At 39.0% G+C, this 17,799-nt stretch overlaps 2 protein-coding genes across 3 annotated transcripts; both read right to left on the bottom strand.

The window, feature by feature from the left end:
* Window positions 1-317: 317 nt before the first annotated feature.
* LOC119125709 (tensin-4-like) lies at window positions 318-11,483 on the bottom strand. Of its 2 annotated transcripts, none has more exons than XM_037256496.1 (13): window positions 11,332-11,483; window positions 9,201-9,486; window positions 7,969-8,245; window positions 7,015-7,283; window positions 6,840-6,926; window positions 6,547-6,678; window positions 5,959-6,051; window positions 4,547-4,624; window positions 3,969-4,031; window positions 2,794-2,965; window positions 2,653-2,721; window positions 894-923; window positions 318-755 (listed from the first exon to the last, which is right to left on the bottom strand). In XM_037256496.1, exons 2-13 carry the CDS (start codon window positions 9,451-9,453, stop codon window positions 626-628), a joined length of 1,653 nt encoding a protein of 550 aa, XP_037112391.1. In that variant the 5' UTR covers window positions 9,454-9,486; window positions 11,332-11,483; the 3' UTR covers window positions 318-625. The 2 variants fall into 2 exon arrangements, with proteins under 2 accessions (XP_037112391.1, XP_037112399.1); XM_037256504.1 differs by having other exon boundaries at window positions 7,969-8,242.
* Window positions 11,484-14,056: 2,573 nt separating this feature from the next.
* ccr7 (chemokine (C-C motif) receptor 7) lies at window positions 14,057-17,096 on the bottom strand. Its single transcript, XM_037259655.1, has 3 exons — window positions 16,914-17,096; window positions 16,047-16,096; window positions 14,057-15,721 (listed from the first exon to the last, which is right to left on the bottom strand). Exons 1-3 carry the CDS (start codon window positions 16,921-16,923, stop codon window positions 14,654-14,656), a joined length of 1,128 nt encoding a protein of 375 aa, XP_037115550.1. The 5' UTR covers window positions 16,924-17,096; the 3' UTR covers window positions 14,057-14,653.
* Window positions 17,097-17,799: the final 703 nt, after the last annotated feature.

The raw sequence follows: 17,799 nt of genomic DNA, 5'->3' as shown, positions 1-17,799 counted from the left end.
GCTTTGTACCATCCACCCAAGGCCTCACTAGCAATAACAAAACACAAAAGGTGTTTTGATTGCTCCAGCTGTATTATGACAGCTGAAGTAGGTTATCCAGGTCTGCCATGACAATGAGCCAGAAGCTCTTCTGCATATTACAAGCCAGTAGCCATCCAGAAAATGATTTTAAAGCTGTTACTTGAAGGTAATACTATGTGATGGTGCTTTAACTCCAAGCATTAGTACAGTGGTTCTTAACCTTGTTGGACGTGCCGAACCCCACCAGTTTCATATGCGCATTCACCGAATTAGTGATTTCTTTTTTTTTTTTTTTTAATTCAAGAAATATAAGTTTTTTACTGGTGCACAAAACTAGCCATTTATGAACATTACCTTGTTCAACGAACGAAACCAACACAATGCATGAACTCACAACAAATAACATACTGGCAAATCAGAATTTACACAATAAATCAGGTTTGTTCGGACCTCCTCAGTGGAGTCGCTGTCGAACCCCTGAAACCGAACCGGTTCGATCGAACCCAGGTTAAGAACCACTGCATTAGTAGTAACCTGAAAATATACATAATATGGAAAGTCTGTACAAAGTAATGTTTGCTGTTTTTTCAGTATGGCGCACCTATTATTTGGCTATGATAGCCTGAATAACATTGACAGCTGCACTGCAGGGCTGTAGAGGGTCATATTCAGCAAAGATGTGGCAGATGTTCTCCATGCCAGCTTCCACACCTTTTGCCACAAAGCCAAACATCCTGCAAACAAAGGCGATAACTATCATTTCATTTTATGTAAAATAAGATACAGCATCAAAGACATTGAATAATTACATTAAAATTGCAGGGTAATTCAGACATTATTCTGTCACTTTACACACAAAACAACTCTCGTACCTTGCACCAAAATGTGAACCTTTTCTCCACCTGCAACAGTAAAAAAAAAAAAAAGGTTAAATATTAAGGGTTTTTCAATAGTATACCAAGTAACATGCATTTTTCTCTCAAATACAGGCAGCACATTTGCCTTACAGTTTCAAAGTGTCCTATGTGTGTGTCCTAAGGTCAGCTGGGAAAGGTTCCAGCCCACCCAAATAAGGACAAGCAGTATAGAAAATAAAAAATGCTGCCGCAAATACTAAAATCGACATTTAACGAGGTTTATTTTACATGACTGAAATAGATATATGCTGTGACAACAGGAAAAGTAAGTAGAAAAGACAATGGTAATGAAAATGACTGATCAGCTTCAACCTAAAAGCTAAAACGACCCAAAGCACATACACTGAGTTCTGCATGAATACAGAATTCATTTAGATATCCAACAAATGTGAAGGCTGACAGAAGGGCAGTTCAACTAATGCTATTATCCTACATGAAGTAGTAGTATAAGTATTAGTATTGTTATAGGCTCCAGCACACCCGCATCCATCATAAAGGTAAGCGGTTTGGGAGATGAATGAAGAAATGAATTACCGTTTTTTTCCATGTATAATGCGCCCCCATGTATAATACGCACCCTAAAAATGGCATGTTGATGCTGGAAAAAACCCTGTACCCATGTATAATACGCACCCATTTTTTTTTTTTTTTTTCCTTTTTTTTAAGTCCCAATGATCGTCACACACGCAGGGAGGCAATGGGTCCCATTTTTATAGTCTTTGGTATGGTCTTAACTAGGCTGGATGTATTTTTTTTTGTTGGCGTTGATTTCTCCGACTGCCCGTAAAGGCACCACCGCGATCAGATGAAAAGAGAGGAAAGTGACGTGCGGACATGTGAAAAAGGCGGCTCTGTATGGGAGAGACGTTGAAGAGGAATAAAAACACCCTTGGAAACCAAAACTTGCCCCTCGTCGTGACTCGGAGCCGCAACAAATGTTTCGGATTTGTGTAGGGTACATTGTGACAGCAAACGAGCAGGTGATCGAGCAAGCGTCTGATACGAGAGCATTGCGTTCGTATGGAGCGTGTTTGAAGTGAACAGCAGAGACGAAAGGAACAAGGCAAAGTGTTGTGAAATAAAATATTACCTGTAATACGCATTTTGTTATTTGCTGATTGTATTAAACTATCACATTCATTGTCAGTCAAGAAGAGAAGAGGACTATTATCCCTTCTTTGACGAAATGACCAGAGCACAGTACAAACACACTATTGTCGGTCAGTCCTGTTGTTGGTTTTGTTGTACCATGATTTTCTTTAAAAAAAAAAAAAAAAAAAAAAAACATTAAAAAAAAAAAAAAATTTTAAAAAATTGTACCCATGTATAATGCGCACCCCAGATTTTAGGACAATAAATTAGTTAAATTTTGCGCATTATACACGGAAAAAAAACGGTAGTTATTATGCTGCACCAAATGAACAAAATCATTCAAAATGTTGTGCATTATTCAGGACGTGCAAACTGTTACTCGTTTCATTGACACTTTGTCAAGTATTGGTACTTTTCGTGAAAGAAGTCATTTATATGATGTAATGTTAGGTATTAAAAAGTATTGTCTGCATGTTATTTTTTGCTCAATGACGGTTGAGTCACACCAGTTTCGGTGGAATCAAGTTCTAGGATTTAGCATCACATGATTTTTATAACCACTATGAAAACCATGCCACCTGCTTGTCTAGTATTTACTGCAATTATTATAGTGAACGTTTACCTTCGATCTTCTGGATCATTTCCACCATAGCTAAGCAGGTGAGCGGGGTAATGACGTCTGAAAAACTGCCTGTAAGAAAAAGCATTCACACAGAATTTCACATGCATGTCACATCAAACGTGACTGGATGTGTTATCTTACTTCCTGTTGATGTCTGTGAGTGTGATGCCCTTCAAAGACACTTTCAGGTTGACTATGACAGGTTCAAAGGAGCCTGATGGCAGTTGGAGTGTTGTGGAGACCGCCCTCTCGACTGCGCAAGGTCCTGTCAACATCTCAGTGGGGATAGCATTCAGGTAGATGAAATTGCAGGCTGCAAAAAAACAACACATTATTCTAGACCCCACAAAACAATGACACCAAGTGAAATAGACTGTGACAAGAGAGGTTGCAATCACTAAGTCCACTAGTGTGACCTTGAGTCTTGAAGTGTGTGTGTGTGCATGTGTGTGTGCGTGCGTGCGTGCGCTTCTAAGGAGAAGCAAACCAATGATCTTAAGTGGTCTGAAATTAATATACGTAATTAATTGGCTTTATTACTTAACACAAATAATCATTTTAGTTTAAACTGTAAGTGACTGCTGGTAAAAAATGATTTTGATTAACTTATTTAAGTTGTCTCAATTTTTGTTCAATTATCTCAGCATTCACATTTTCGGAATAAAGGAGGAAGTAAGAGTACAGTAGCTGGAGAAAATTGAATTGTGAGGACAAGCAAAGATTTTATGACATTTATGAAGATTTTAACCCAGTGATCTCTGAGATATGAGGGAGATGTCCTAAATAGTCCTCCATGACCACACCATCAATCCATAAAGCTAAATTAAAAGCATGTCTGCATTTTTATCAGTTTACAGATTAACACTTTTTTCACTGTTTTTACAGTGTATTAACAAGTAGGTGTTACGGTTGGCAATCCACTAAGGACTTTCCATCTAACATTTTTTAAGTTCCCTGGAAGCCATTTGGCTTCAATGTTTCTGAGAAGAAAAGCGAATGTTTCATCCAAGTGTATTCAGATCATTGCTCTTTAGTTCAATCGTATACATATTAGAATTGAGGTACAGTGGCTGACTGGTTGGCATGTATATCTCAGTATTTCCAAGTTTTGCTTTCAAATACAAGATTTTCCGGTTAAACTTAAAAGGATGATTTGCAATAAGTAATGAAGAATTGTCAATAATTTTAGTTTAAGACCACTTTTAAGAACACAGTTTAAGGTTGCACTAAAATAATTAGTTACATCAGAAAAAGCTAAAACATGAGCTGTGACAGATTGCGCATAACTAAAAAGCAGTAAAATATCACAGACTTACCCGTTCCTTTCTTTTCCTCTGAGGGTGATTTGTCTGTTGTTCTACCTTCTTCCCCACCTTGCCCTATTGACAGACAAGCAAAATTAAGAATACATGGGGAGAAAAAAAACACGTTTCTATTGCTTGGATGGATGGATGGATGGATGGATGGATGGATGGATGGATGGATGGATGGATGGATGGATGGATGGATGGATGGATGGATGGATGGATGGATGGATGGATGGATGGATGGAGGGAGGTGACGGACCCATGGATACAAAGCAAAATGCTCACTGGAGCTGCAATGGTACCAATGCTAACCAGCATCTACTCAAATGATTGACATAGGGACAGGCAGTGGGAAATGGAATTTGTGCTTGGTGCATATGCACACAAATGGCACATGAAGTGTAATTTAGTGGCTTAATGTGGCCTTGCGACAGCTTGAGAAGGAGTAGTCAGTTGCCTTAAATCACTATGCTAACTCTGCCTTCTGCACATACACACGCACATACACACACGCACACACACACACACACACACGCACACACATGCACACGCGCACACACACACGCACACACACATACACTTCTTACCTTGGGAGTGGAGCAGCAATTTGCAGGGTAAAGCAAAAGTGGAAATAGTATGCTGGTACACCAAAGCAGAAAGACTTCCTGTAACGACAAGATTAAATTTCCAAAACAGCAACATTACCAACCACACAAAATAAAAAGAAAAGAATCAAACAGCTCTGTGTTGCAAAACTATTTAAAAGAGTCTACCTACTGTATGTAAGTGTGACCCAGCATTAAGTGTGGATCCAGCGGATTTAATTATTTTTAAAGTTGATTTGTGCCCGCAGGGGTTTTACTCAGGCTTCCACCCACATTCCAAAACATGCTTTGGGGGTTTATCGAATACTTGAAATGACCCATGGATGTGAATGTGGGTGTGAATGAAAACTTCAATGTGCCATGTGAAACAATGCAATTTCATTGATTTGGTTTTGTTATTTACTACATATTTGTCTTTGCGTCCGCCAGGGACAAATAGGCAGAAAATTTGAATTTCTTACCACTAGATGGCAGAAGGTACCATTAACCTGCCCACTCATCCAGTATTTCCAGTCATACATGACAAACAATGTGTCTCTTTTCAATTTCAAAAACAATATACTATGTGTATTGTGTGTAACTAACCAGTCAGATTTTGTACTAATTAACTAAATTTGAGACAAGATGATTAATTTAGGACATACAGTATCCTTTTTGTTAAATAGGGTTTTTGTGGAGAGCCTTGAGGTCATTAGGCCGCCTTGTTTTCTTCATGTTCTTTTTCTTTTTAATGCCATAGGAGAGATAAGAAATTTGGATCCAGAAACTAAAAACCCTGCCACCGTTTGGCTTTATCCACAGGTGCATCAACTCAACTGGCAGGTAAACAAGCTTGTTTATTTGCATTCATTTGAGTGGAAGCACCACACCTAAAGCCAAACTCTGGCAGGGTTCTTCACTTTCTGGACCTGAATTTCCAATACCTGCTAGTGCTGTTTGCCAGTACTATGTTATTGTATCAGAACTGAAAAAAGTTGTTTTGAGAATGAGTGGAAATTGTCTGTTTCTATGTGACATGTAAGTGACCGGCAACCAACAACCAATTATGTGTGTACCATGTCTCTAGCCTAAAGGTAGCTGGGATAGGCTCCAGTTCACCCGTGTACACAATGAGGATGTTGTCATATAAGACACAAAGGCTGTTATGATTAGTTACGACACAACCAAGAAAGAATTGTAGGCAAGAGTTGACCTACTCTGCTGAGAGAGAGAGAGAGAGAGAGAGAGAGAGAGAGACAGAGAGAGAGAGAGAGAGACAGAGAGAGAGAGAGACAGAGAGAGAGAGAGAGAGAAAGAGAGAGAGAGAGAGAGAGAGAGAGAGAGAGAGAGAGAGAGAGAGAGAGAGAGAGAGAGAGAGAGAGAGTTTAACGAGCAAATGGTGTTGTCGACCTTACCAAAGTACGGTTCCTGAGAAGAGCCTTTGAGGCGAACACCCTTTGCTGTTGATTCGATAAGGAAGTGTTTGACAAACTGAGACCTGCTCTCTCCTGTTTGAGACACACACAAAAACAGGAACAGTAACAATGAAGACTGGTCTCGTCATTTCAGTTGACCCAATAAAACTAGTAAAATTCAAAATTCATTCACCCGTTCATTCATTCATTCATTCATTCATTCATTCATTCATTCATTCGTTCATTCAGTCAGTCAGTCAGTCAGTCAGTCATTCATTTATTCATTTATTCATTCATTGTGCAATTATTTGTTGCAATTATCTTGTTTTTTTAACAAAATTCAAAATTCATTCACCCGTTCATTCATTCATTCATTCAGTCAGTCAGTCAGTCAGTCAGTCAGTCATTCATTTATTCATTTATTCATTCATTGTGCAATTATTTGTTGCAATTATCTTGTTTTTTTAACATAGTGACCCATTAGGTTCTTTTAATAATTGACATGAATTTGCATTGCTGGGCAAAACACAGCTTTAACATTTGAGAACGTGATACAAAAACAATCAGAAGGCTGCAAATCAAACTTACCCATATCTGCAGTTGCTGAAGAACCAGTTACTGTATGGTCAACCTTCATGGCAAGACCAAAACTTCCTCTGTATGTAGTACTGTCTCTCACCACAAATGTTCCTGGTTCTTTGTCCTTCACAAAGGCCTCAGCTGAGGTGGATCAAACATGTTATGTTGTTATTGCATGGTGCACTGCATTGTAAAATAGTTATCTTAAGGTACGTTATCTTTTGTAAAAATAAAAAAATACGTCTGCATAACTCACAATCCTGTGATTTTGTTTTCTGCCTCATCCCTGGTTCATCACTCACCTTCTGCTCTGCTTATATGCGGACGGAACCAAAACTTTGAAGAGTCCATAACAAATTTCATTGATGACTGATTCCCACCTAAATGGCCTTCGGAACAGGAAATAAGCAACGGATTGATTTAATGGAGTCAAGTGTTAAAAAGACTTTAGACACAACAGCAATGCCTGGAACTCACCGTGATGAACAAATGGCTTCTGTACTTCTTCGTCATCCGTTGTAGGAGATTTCTTGTTGTCCTGGTGTGGTATGCCATTGATGAGCAACAGTGGAATATCAGTAAAAGAACCAGAGAGCGACAGCTCAGGACTACTCATTGAGCAGTTGCTTGGCATCTCCTGTCCTCGCTTATCTGACCCATCTTGGGTCATAGAGTGCCTTGTCCTGTACCCATCACTGAGTGAGACGAATGACCCTTCTGCATCTTCACTGGCCAAAGACAGGGTGCTGTGAGGATGAGAGAATGTTTAAAAAGTAGGTACATGTCATGATGTATTGGCACAAGTACAGTTTGGAACTGTCAAAATATTAGGAACAGGTTTCAGTATACGTACAGGTAGTCCTCAACTTACACTGCTCAACATTCGAATTACAAACATTTGTCGATACAAGCAAAGCGCTGGCGGAGTGAGAAGAACTGTCACGAGGGTATTACCCCCCACCCCCACCTACCCACCTCGAAATATGCTTGGACCCAAACAATTGACTTTTGTGTATTTTCAGATTTTTTTCCCACATTTTCCTCCCTTTTGCTATAGGGAACACATATTTTGATGATTATGTTTCTAATTGTTTCTAAAAATGTTTTTAGTTTTGAGGACCCCCTGAGATTGGCATACTGTGTTAAATTATCATTTAAATTACTTTTTTTATATATATTTTTTATTTTTATAAAATGTAATTTTAAAACAAAATTTGATGTCTCAACTTACAAACAATATGAGTTAAAAACAGCCTCTCGGAACCTATAGTGTTTGTAAGTTGAGGACGAACTCAATGCAGGGCCGTTCTACACAGCACATAACATACAAGTGAGAATTTGTATCGTTCTACAGTTAATGCAAATGTATGCAAGTGGTTGTTCATTTTTTAATTGTATTGATTGTTCAATAATCAAGTGAACAAGTTGTACCTTCCCAGGATGTAGCTGGTATCTGAACATGTTGATGTCGAGAGTAGTGAGGCTGCACTGTTCCTATTTGAATAGGACAAGCGAAGGGACCCTTGAGAAGACGATATGTCATGCCTCATTGGGGGATTTCTTTTGGGTGCACCCCCACATGGCAGTAGAGGCCGGGAAAAGGAGGGGGAGTCAGCAAAGACCAGCGTGCTCGAGGGACTGAAGCTGACACTGACAGGTCTGGGGATGGGGATACTGGGAGACACTGTGGGTTTGGAGCAGTATCCTTCTGAGGGAAAAATGAAAACATTGGCAGTTAAAGGGTTCGTGCAAGTGAAAACTGAATGTGAAACATTTGTTGTCAAGCTCATGCATAATGTGTTTTGTTTTATATTGACTTAAGGGGCTTGGCTAGTGTACACACACAAATTCTCATGCAGGTACCTGCCTGCACAGCACAGGGTAAGCCAACCTGGCACTTCTAATTTGTCTAGCTCTGCTGTTGTGCCACAATATCGGAGAGAAGTTCTAACTTGTTTTAGTTCAGTCAGGTTATGTCTACCACACTGCGTTGAACTATGGATTCAGATCGTTCACTCCAAAAATAAAAAGCCAAACTCGTGCAGCCATAGCAAATGACTCATATACATGAAGCAGTCAAACACAATGATGCTTGCTGGGTGATAGTACGTACACAGGAAATCCTGTGTTTAGTAGCTGAAGGTTTACGCCTTCACCATCTCTGGTAATTGTTCAGGTTCTTTTTTTGTAAGTGTTTGCTTCCAGGCCACAGAAATGAACTTGCAACCTATAGTACATATGTAGCTACAAACCAAAGGCAACATGGGCAAAGGCAGAAAGTGAAGAGAACTCTACACCACTACTGGGCTTTGATGGGACTTTTCTTTTAATGACTAGCCTGAGAGGTTGAGGGTGTGTCTCATAATAGTCTGGGCAGCAGTCCCAGAACACCTGAACTGGTGCAATTACCCTGTGAGGGGAAAAAACTCCTAAAGGCTGAGTGCATTTTCCCAAAAACAAATCAAACATTGAAAATTTGGTTAGCAGGATCTTTTGACTGCTGTGTTTGACTGAACCTGCAGTTTGTTGATCTCAGTGTTATATTATAACTATCATTTACTGCTCGTGACATTTAACTATGACATATGTGTTGTATTACTTATTGCTTTATTGCACAGTTGTGCACTTCGATCAAAATTTAATTGCATGCCGTCATACCTTACCTGCAGCTGGACTGATGCACGAATGGTTTTTGTTGGCCTGAATTGGTTCAAAGGTTGGATCCAGTTCAAGCATTAGCTGGTTGAGATTATCAAGAGAAATGTCCAGATCCATGTTGCCAAGGTGACTGCTGGGCTTGCTTGGCCGTGAACACGGAGTCACCGTCTCCTGTTCTGGGTCCAGACGTATAGTTTGACCCACTCTCAGAACGTGATTGGGTAGGATATGGGACATGCCTTTAGCATTCGGCATCATGTTAGGAGGAGGGCTCACAATCTTTTAGCACAACTAAAGATTTGGACACAATAAAGAGAGATCAGTTACACTGGCCAAGTATTATACCTTTTGAAAAGTCACACATTTCACACACACTATTATTCAAAGCAGACTGTCTATAATGTAATAAACAAAACATCCAAACACATCACTTATGTTAGTATTAGTTATTTATTGTTTATTTCAGAAACAAATATGAATTCTAAGGTTCTTGCAATGTGATGATTACCTGTTTTTGTCATAAATATGTAATTGTCTTTTGAATGATAATGAAATATATTTTCCCATTGATTAAATGTTATATGTGCAGTATTTACTATATACGTATCATGACTTCATCATATCATATCACAATCAAAGAAAGTACAGTTTTTTGTTTTTTTGTAAATCTGTAACACTTTTTTCCAGCTCTAATGTGCACATTGTCACTTGTTAACTTCAGGGGTTTATTTTTATTGACAAACGTACCTGCGCTCAGTGTAAAAACCGCCGCATCTGACAATTTGGTGGCAAAAAGTGTTTAGACCTTAGAGCAACTAAAAGTAGGTCTAAGTTGTGACGCATTTGGTGTAAAGTGGTTTTAGTGGATTTGATCCAAGCCCAGGCAGACAACATTTGCGCTCCACTGATATACTGGGGGGGGTCGTACATTAACGCACAATTAAGGTGGAAGGCGGTGTCAAAGTGCTCACTTTACAATGACAACTTTACATCATCTACAAGTGGATATCTTGCAATTCCTTATAAACGTACTTTGCTCACGCCAATCTCTTAAGTAAGTCCATTATGCTTCCGCCATGTAGACCACGTACCTCACCTGCACTAAATTTAAAGGGAATGAGAGGAGCCGCTTCGATTGGCCATGAATCAAGTCATCTGTGTTCACTCTCAAAATGGCGCAAACCCATTTCTGACCGTGCCCATCTATGAAAATATCTACAAAGAGAAAACTCCACCCATGTGCAAAGTTAGACTGCACTTGGTTTTAACTGATTACGTGTTTTGCAGGGGTTCTTCTCACAAATGTGGGAAAATATATATGTATCCATCCATTCATTGTCTGAAACACTTATCCTCACTGGGGTATGTATTTAAAAAATAATACCAATAGCGCTCTCAGGTGCATCTGCGACAGAGGCCATCCCTGCATTATGCAGTTATCATTCATAATTAAAGCTGGGTACTGTGAGAAAGAGTTTTGATATTAACAGTTCCAGCTTCTTTTTATACTTGACAGTTGGGAACGTTGAAAAACAGTCAGAGGTTGACCAAAGTTCCACCTCAGAGGTTCTGCTGCACCCTACTGTGCTATCCAACATGTGTTGCCACATAAGCAAAGACCAGACACTCGGTGAATATTGACTAAGTATGAGCAAGTAGTGTCCTTCTGTGAGTTCAGCATGAATAACTCCAAGATGAAGGGTGTGTATTCTATGGAATCATCAGTCCAACTCATAGTATGTCTCACTGGCCCTTTCAAGATAAGGAGTGGTGCTCAGTGAGTCACTGGGCATATACTGCTGGTTGACATGACTGCACAAATGCATTCCACAAAACATTTACTTGGAAATTTAAAAAGTATGTCTCCACCTCATCTTTTAAAAAGAACATTCTTAGATTTTGTGAGGATACCTATAAACAGCTCAAACCTCACTTTTTAATCCTAGGAAATTGTAACAAGTTGCTTTTAAAAGTTAGCATTTATAATAATCAAACAGTGATTGATTTGTTTTTCTTACGATCTTTACAGATCAATCTGAGTGCTCAACACAAAAGGTATATCTGTACTCAAAATGATCGTTATGTAATACCTACTGTAGTCTCTGTGTTCATTTATAAATCTTAAAGTTGCCTTACCTTATTTTTCTCTTGTGATGATTCTAGAACAGGAAATGTGCAAAGCTGATATATCCAGGTCTTTTTTATTTGGACTCTATATGTACTTTATGCTTTCATTGTAAAATGCCAACCCTTTTCCCAGTGAACCTATCATCAACTCTAGATTACCAACCCCTGCAGCTATAAAGTTATGATGTCATGTTAGGGGTGTAGATGTCTACACTTGCCTGAATGACACCAGTGGAGTACACAGTAGTTCAAAATGGGAGAATTACTGCTACTTTACTGCCTTGCTTAAAATTTTAGTTAACATGTTTGTTTTTCATTTAGAGCACAGGGCCCGGGGGCCAGATACGGCCCGCCACATCATTTTATGTGGCCCGCAAAGACAAATTGTGCATCAAATTCGTGTGTCATTACCAGAATTGCAAATTGTCTTCACTTTGAATAATATCTTTTTTTTTTATATTTGACCAGTTTTTACTCGTATGATTTGAAAATGAGTTATTTGTCCGTTTGTTTTGTAGCTTTTACTGTATATAATATGAGGTATAATGGCCCTCCGAAAGAAGCTATGACTACAATGCGGTCAAAAATGAGTTTGACACCCCTGATTTAGAGTATTTATTATTCATATTATTATTTATGAATTATCAATGACAAATTAAAGTTCAGAACCTCGATTGCAGGCGATGGCGACTCTCACACTCTGTCACGGGTCAGAATTGAGCAGGGCGACCAAATGCAGCTCGGACCAGGGTTTATTGAGGGAAAAGGAAGTTGGAAGGGAAGATGAGGGGGAACAGACACTGGACAAACTGACAAAACAACCTAAGAAAACAACAACGTGACTGACCGACAGACTGGCTAACAGAAACAGAACTGACAGACAAAGACGTGAAACAGGAGACAAGAAACAAGAACGATCCGACACGGGAGTGAGGGGCAGACAGGACTTAAATACAAGACAGGTAACGAGAGGCAGTGAGGGTGATCACACTGATCATGGGCAGACACAGGAGGGGAGGGGCGAGTACACAGAGACACTAACAGAAACCATGACAACATACAAATAATAGAATAACCGGGGACGAGTCGTGACCGCTTGTCCCCACGGGTGCTGGAGCCTATCCCGGCAGTCATCGGGCAGTAGGAGGGGGACACCCTGAACAGGTTGCCAGCCAATCGCAGGGCACACAGACACAAACACTTGGCACAGCTTATAGAAACAGAAATCCTAAATAGATTGTTTGCCAAGGAGCGCTTTCAAAAATGGATTTGCTCAGGCGATACAATTTTTCAAAATAAAGTTTGCAGCTTTTATTCCAGTTCTTTGAAATCACACCAAACTCTCCTTGAGAAAGATAGTGAAGGCCCCAGTCAGGACTAATTTTATGTCATTAGTGTGTAAATAAGGTGTTACCGTTTATTGCTGTTATGTTCCCGTAATGGACCATTCGTTTACTTCTGTGTCTTGTGTTTTTCCAGTCTCCATGGTGTTCAGTGGTAGGCGGTGTCTCCAACGCCTCACCTACTAAGGAAGCTCAAAATAGCCAGGCTTTTTTTGCATGACAAAGCCTGAAAACATGATCAGAGTTAAGCGGTACTGTGATGCCAGTTAGCAACTGGCTTTTTTAACCCAGGTGCTCATCCGCTCATGTAAACGGGCGCATTTCTAGTGTCATTTCACGTACCATTCAATAGAATACGGTGCAAAACCAAAGTTTAACATTTATTTTCAAAAGAATTTTAATCATTATTTCAACATCATTTCAATTATCTGATATTGTTTAGACACAATTAGATTCATCACCTCATTGTTATTCATTCTTCACACAGATGCTGGAAACAGAAATGTAATTTATTCCAATTGCAGGCGAGCGACAGATCAGGATTTTACGGCACTGTGCGTTGGCATGCATGGGCAAATGTGGCCGACTTCAGGCAGACGTTGACATTGACACAAGAAAGTCCAAATCAAAAACAAATCAAAGTCCACATCAAAAACTAAATCAAAGGCCATGACGCCCCCTCTCCAAGAAAATTAATCAAAACAAAAAAGACAAGATCCACTGTAATGTCCAAAAATCGGAACACCATTTCAATCGAGATTAAGAGGACAGATCTTTTACAGCCGATTTAATCTAAATATGAGAACACAACCTGCAAGTGACCAGTTTAGCGCAAGTTACCATGGTGAACTAGCCTGGTGAGAAGAGAGCCCACCTTCGTAACACTTTAAATGCTGGCTTTAGACTCAACACAGCTCGCTATGCCTTTAATCTCACTTTGTAGTGTGTATTAAGGTCAGCTGGCGTAGCAGGAAGTCGTCAGATATATTTCTCTTATTTTGCTCATCATCACACTTTCTCAGGAATTTCTCTGTTCTGGTTGGTAGTATATCTCCAATGTACGTCCTACTATTTTCTTTGTTAAGTACACATCTAACCATATCTGTCAGATTTAATTTACTTTTAATTTTGTTTGTTGGCTAGTCTTGTGAGATTTGCCGCCTCTTTTTGTTAGCAGTATTTGTGTGTTGTCTTTGCCGCAGAAACCTTTTCTCACAGTTGTGGTTGTTTTTGTTTATCAGATCGTGTTGTTTTCATGCCTTTTTGTACTCCCTTGGCTCAATAAAGTTTTGTTTGGTTGCTTATCGCCTTGTCGTGTCTGGCTCAGGGCCTCCATTTCAGCACATTGTGCCAATCCTAACAATTGACTTACACAACAAACACAAAGTTCATTCATTGTTGTATTGAGAAAAGCATACAATATTTAACTTAGTCATGGAACTATTTGTCCAGTTTAATGGATTGCATGGCGTTCCTGAGACATTACAGCAAATAAAGCACATTTGAAGCACATTTTGTCAGCTATATAGTAAAAGGCTACAATGTCAGTCAATGCACACATTTTAGGTTAAAAAAAAAAATGTCAAAGACCAAAAATACCATGCAACAAAATGTTAGCATAGAAATCAGTCAAATTCAGTCAGGGATAAAAGTTACATACAGTCACTTACTACATACAACTCGATACAGGGTCATCAGGTTACAACCGGCATAAAACATTTCAACAATATTCAGTTATGCGAAGTAAATTTAAGTTGCTGTTGCTGTTGAAGATTTTATATTTCTTGCATTAGAAGGGTGTTTCATAACAATACAAATATTGACTGTAATTTGGATTTAACAGCATGTTGAGACTAATGCACAAATTCAATTTACATCAACACAGGGGGAACGATCTCCTTTCTGAAGTGAAAGTTTATATTACTGTAAATATTTTGGCGGACTTAAATCTTCAGAAGTGTGTGGGAGGAAATTGTAGCTGCGCTGTCTTAGGGTGAGAATGTGGTGGTGGTGTCGGTGTCTAAGGCTGCAGAGCTTGTCCTCTTCCTATGGGTATACTTGAAGAGCATCTCCTGGCTTATGCAACCCAATTTCTTGAGTACCCTCAGAAGGTCATGGCGAAACTTCACACCGATAAAGGCATACACAAAGGGGTTGAGGGAGCACCTTAGAAAGGCTACGCACTGAGTGATGTCAATGGCGTACAGGAGGTTGTTCTCATACGTGCATTGTGTAGTGCCTCCGTTGGCAATGAGAAGTGTGTACCAAAACAAGACCATGTTGTAGGGAAGCTGACAGACCACAAAGACAACAACCACAACGAGAATCACCTTTATGGCCTTATTCCGTTCAAAGTTTTGAGTCTTACAAAGGGTCTGGATGATTTTACTGTAACAGCAGCTCATGACCAAGAGGGGGAGGGAAAATGCGACAACAATCTGGCTTGTCTGGATGCTTATTCGAAGGGGGTCAGAACTACTGGAGAAAGGTGTACAGGTGTCATTGATGACTGTGGTATATTTCATGTCTGGTATGGAGACAATCAGAGCTAGAACCCAGACAATAACAGACGACACTTTGCTGAAAAACACCGCTTGGGAGCGAAGGCGGTGAGCAGAAACAGCTTTGGCTATGGCAAAGTACCTGTCCACACTGATTAAACAGAGGAGGAACATGCTGCTATAAGAAGTCACCTTGTAAACAACATGCATGATCTTGCATATTGCTACGCCCAGCACCCAATTTGCCATGGAATTGGCTGCCCAAAAAGGAAGTGAAAATGCAAAGAGGAAATCAGCAAATGACAAGTTGAGCAGGTACACGTCTGTCATAGTCTTCAGGCGGTTAAAGTAGATGAACGTAAGGATGACCAAGAGGTTCCCTGCCAGTCCTGTGAAGCTGATGATGGAGTAGAAGGTTGGCATGAACCACTGGCGGAACTGACGGTTAGACACTTTTTCACAGAGCACAGGAATGCCACTACTATAATCAAAGTTAGTATCGAAGATGAAATCCATGTCGTCAGTCACATTCTCTTCTTGTTGACATAAACAAGGCTGCAATCAAAACATATTACATGGTTAAAATAAAGTTATATAATGTTATTGAACACACATTTTCGTAATAGGGGGAATTACTGTTGTTAGTAAGCGACTAACAGTTCAGGGATGATTAATTCTCCAGCAGTGATCCCCAAAGTGTGGTGCGCGGACTACAACTGGTACGCGGGCCCTCTCTAGTGGTACCCATCTTCGCAATGAACACATGAAATCATTGGATCTCGATGACCATCATGACTATGAGGTCACATGCGCCCCAAACAAAAATGAAGTGTGAAATGATTGGTGTTATTTTTTTTGTTTTGTTTGGCATGTGTCTTACCTTAAAAATAATCGACCATATGAGGAAAAGGGGAAGAAACATCTGAACGTCTGAAAACATAAAGTGTACATTTTTGCCATCAATTTCATTAATGATCAACAGGGATTCTATCATGCAACTTTCCCTACTCTGCTCAATTTACTGAAAAGATTAGAACACGAGTTAAATTTCATTTATTTTATGAGAAGATTCACTTGCCATAATATGTTATTTAATTCATCAGCCTTTCCTGTAGTGTAGTCACGTTTATTGGTGAGCATACTATGTTGTTCACCTCATTAAAGCTACTAACCTGTTATAATTGTTTTCAGAGCCTGCGAATTCCGTCAGGTATTTGTGCATTGTCCATTTATTATAATAATCTGATTAACATAATCCAAATAAAGACCATTCTTGGTAAAAATGTGACATTGAAGACACTTTAAATTAGTCAGAAATAAGTTGCATTGTCATTTAGAAAAGCTTTTGAAATAATTTTTACCTATCCTTTTAATAGGTTCTACTTTTTAAACTGGGATTTTTGTCAGTGGAGTAATAGACAGATGCTTGTAGTACCGTTTAAAATTAAATGAAACATGATTTACCTTTTGATAACTAGTTTTAGATAAATGGATTTTGGTTTTCCATATCACAATATTCTCAGACAGTAAATAACATTTGAAGAAAAAAAACTTTTTTTTTTTAGCTATGCCTGTCAACCTTTGGAAATCTGACATTTTTGTCTGGAAATAAATACTATATATAAGCTCAACAACATTTTCTTAACATCCTATATATTCTTAACTTCCCTATATGATGGAAGTTCACAAAAATAACATGTACCATATAACATAGTAATATAGAATAATAAAGAATTGAGTTACTCACAGCATGACATGTTGATAGAAAGCAGTCGGTAAAGACACTAAAGAACCGCTTTTTATACATGACGTGGTTTCCTTTGGCAAAAAAAAAAAAAAAACTGAACTGAACTGAAATTTAAATCACTGAAACCTTGTTTGCACCACATGTATTGTGGCATGCACATGTATCGTGGCATGCAAAAAATATAAACCACAGCCCTTTACTAAATAGGTATTATCTACATTTTATGTCAAACTGATCAGCAAGATAGAGTGAGAAGAACTGCTATCTTTTTGGGTAAAGTTATAATGAGTACAGAAACTATTAATAGGGAACCAAACAAAGATGGAGCACAGGTTAAATATTGTTTTAAGTAAGTTCAAGTATGACGCAAATTAGACACGTGTTACTGACATTGTGCATCTTAACGCGGTGGTTTGTATTTCTGCACAGAAAGGAAGGCAAATCAAATCTGCAAATCTACCCAATGACCTACTATCACCTGTAACTGTGGTTGGGTTTTTTTTTTTCTTACACATCTTCCTACACTTTACACCGTGCTAACCACAAGGTACAAAACACAAACGGTGCAATACACTTTGACATTAATCTAAATCAAAAGTCTACCACTTCACAATAAGTAGTCAAGTAAAGATCATCTGATCTCACCTTTTTAAACATGTACGCATAATATGTAGTTAGTGCAGAGTCAATTGCACAGTTGTAGATCAGCTTTGTATTGGTTGCTTAAGGTTTTACATAATTGAATCATTTAATGCATTAGGCACCAAAGTTGCAAAATTGCACAGAGCAAAATTTACAGTTTAACCGGCTGACATTATTGGCTTCAACAGGATATACACAGAGTACAATATGGGTTGATACATTCTAATAACATGTATCAGATCCA

Source organism: Syngnathus acus, chromosome 1 (genome assembly GCF_901709675.1).
Source record: "Syngnathus acus chromosome 1, fSynAcu1.2, whole genome shotgun sequence".
In the NCBI taxonomy this organism is placed as follows: Eukaryota; Metazoa; Chordata; class Actinopteri; order Syngnathiformes; family Syngnathidae; genus Syngnathus; species Syngnathus acus.
The sequence above is the reverse complement of the archived record's forward strand: the minus strand, read 5'-3'. Positions and strand labels throughout refer to the sequence as shown.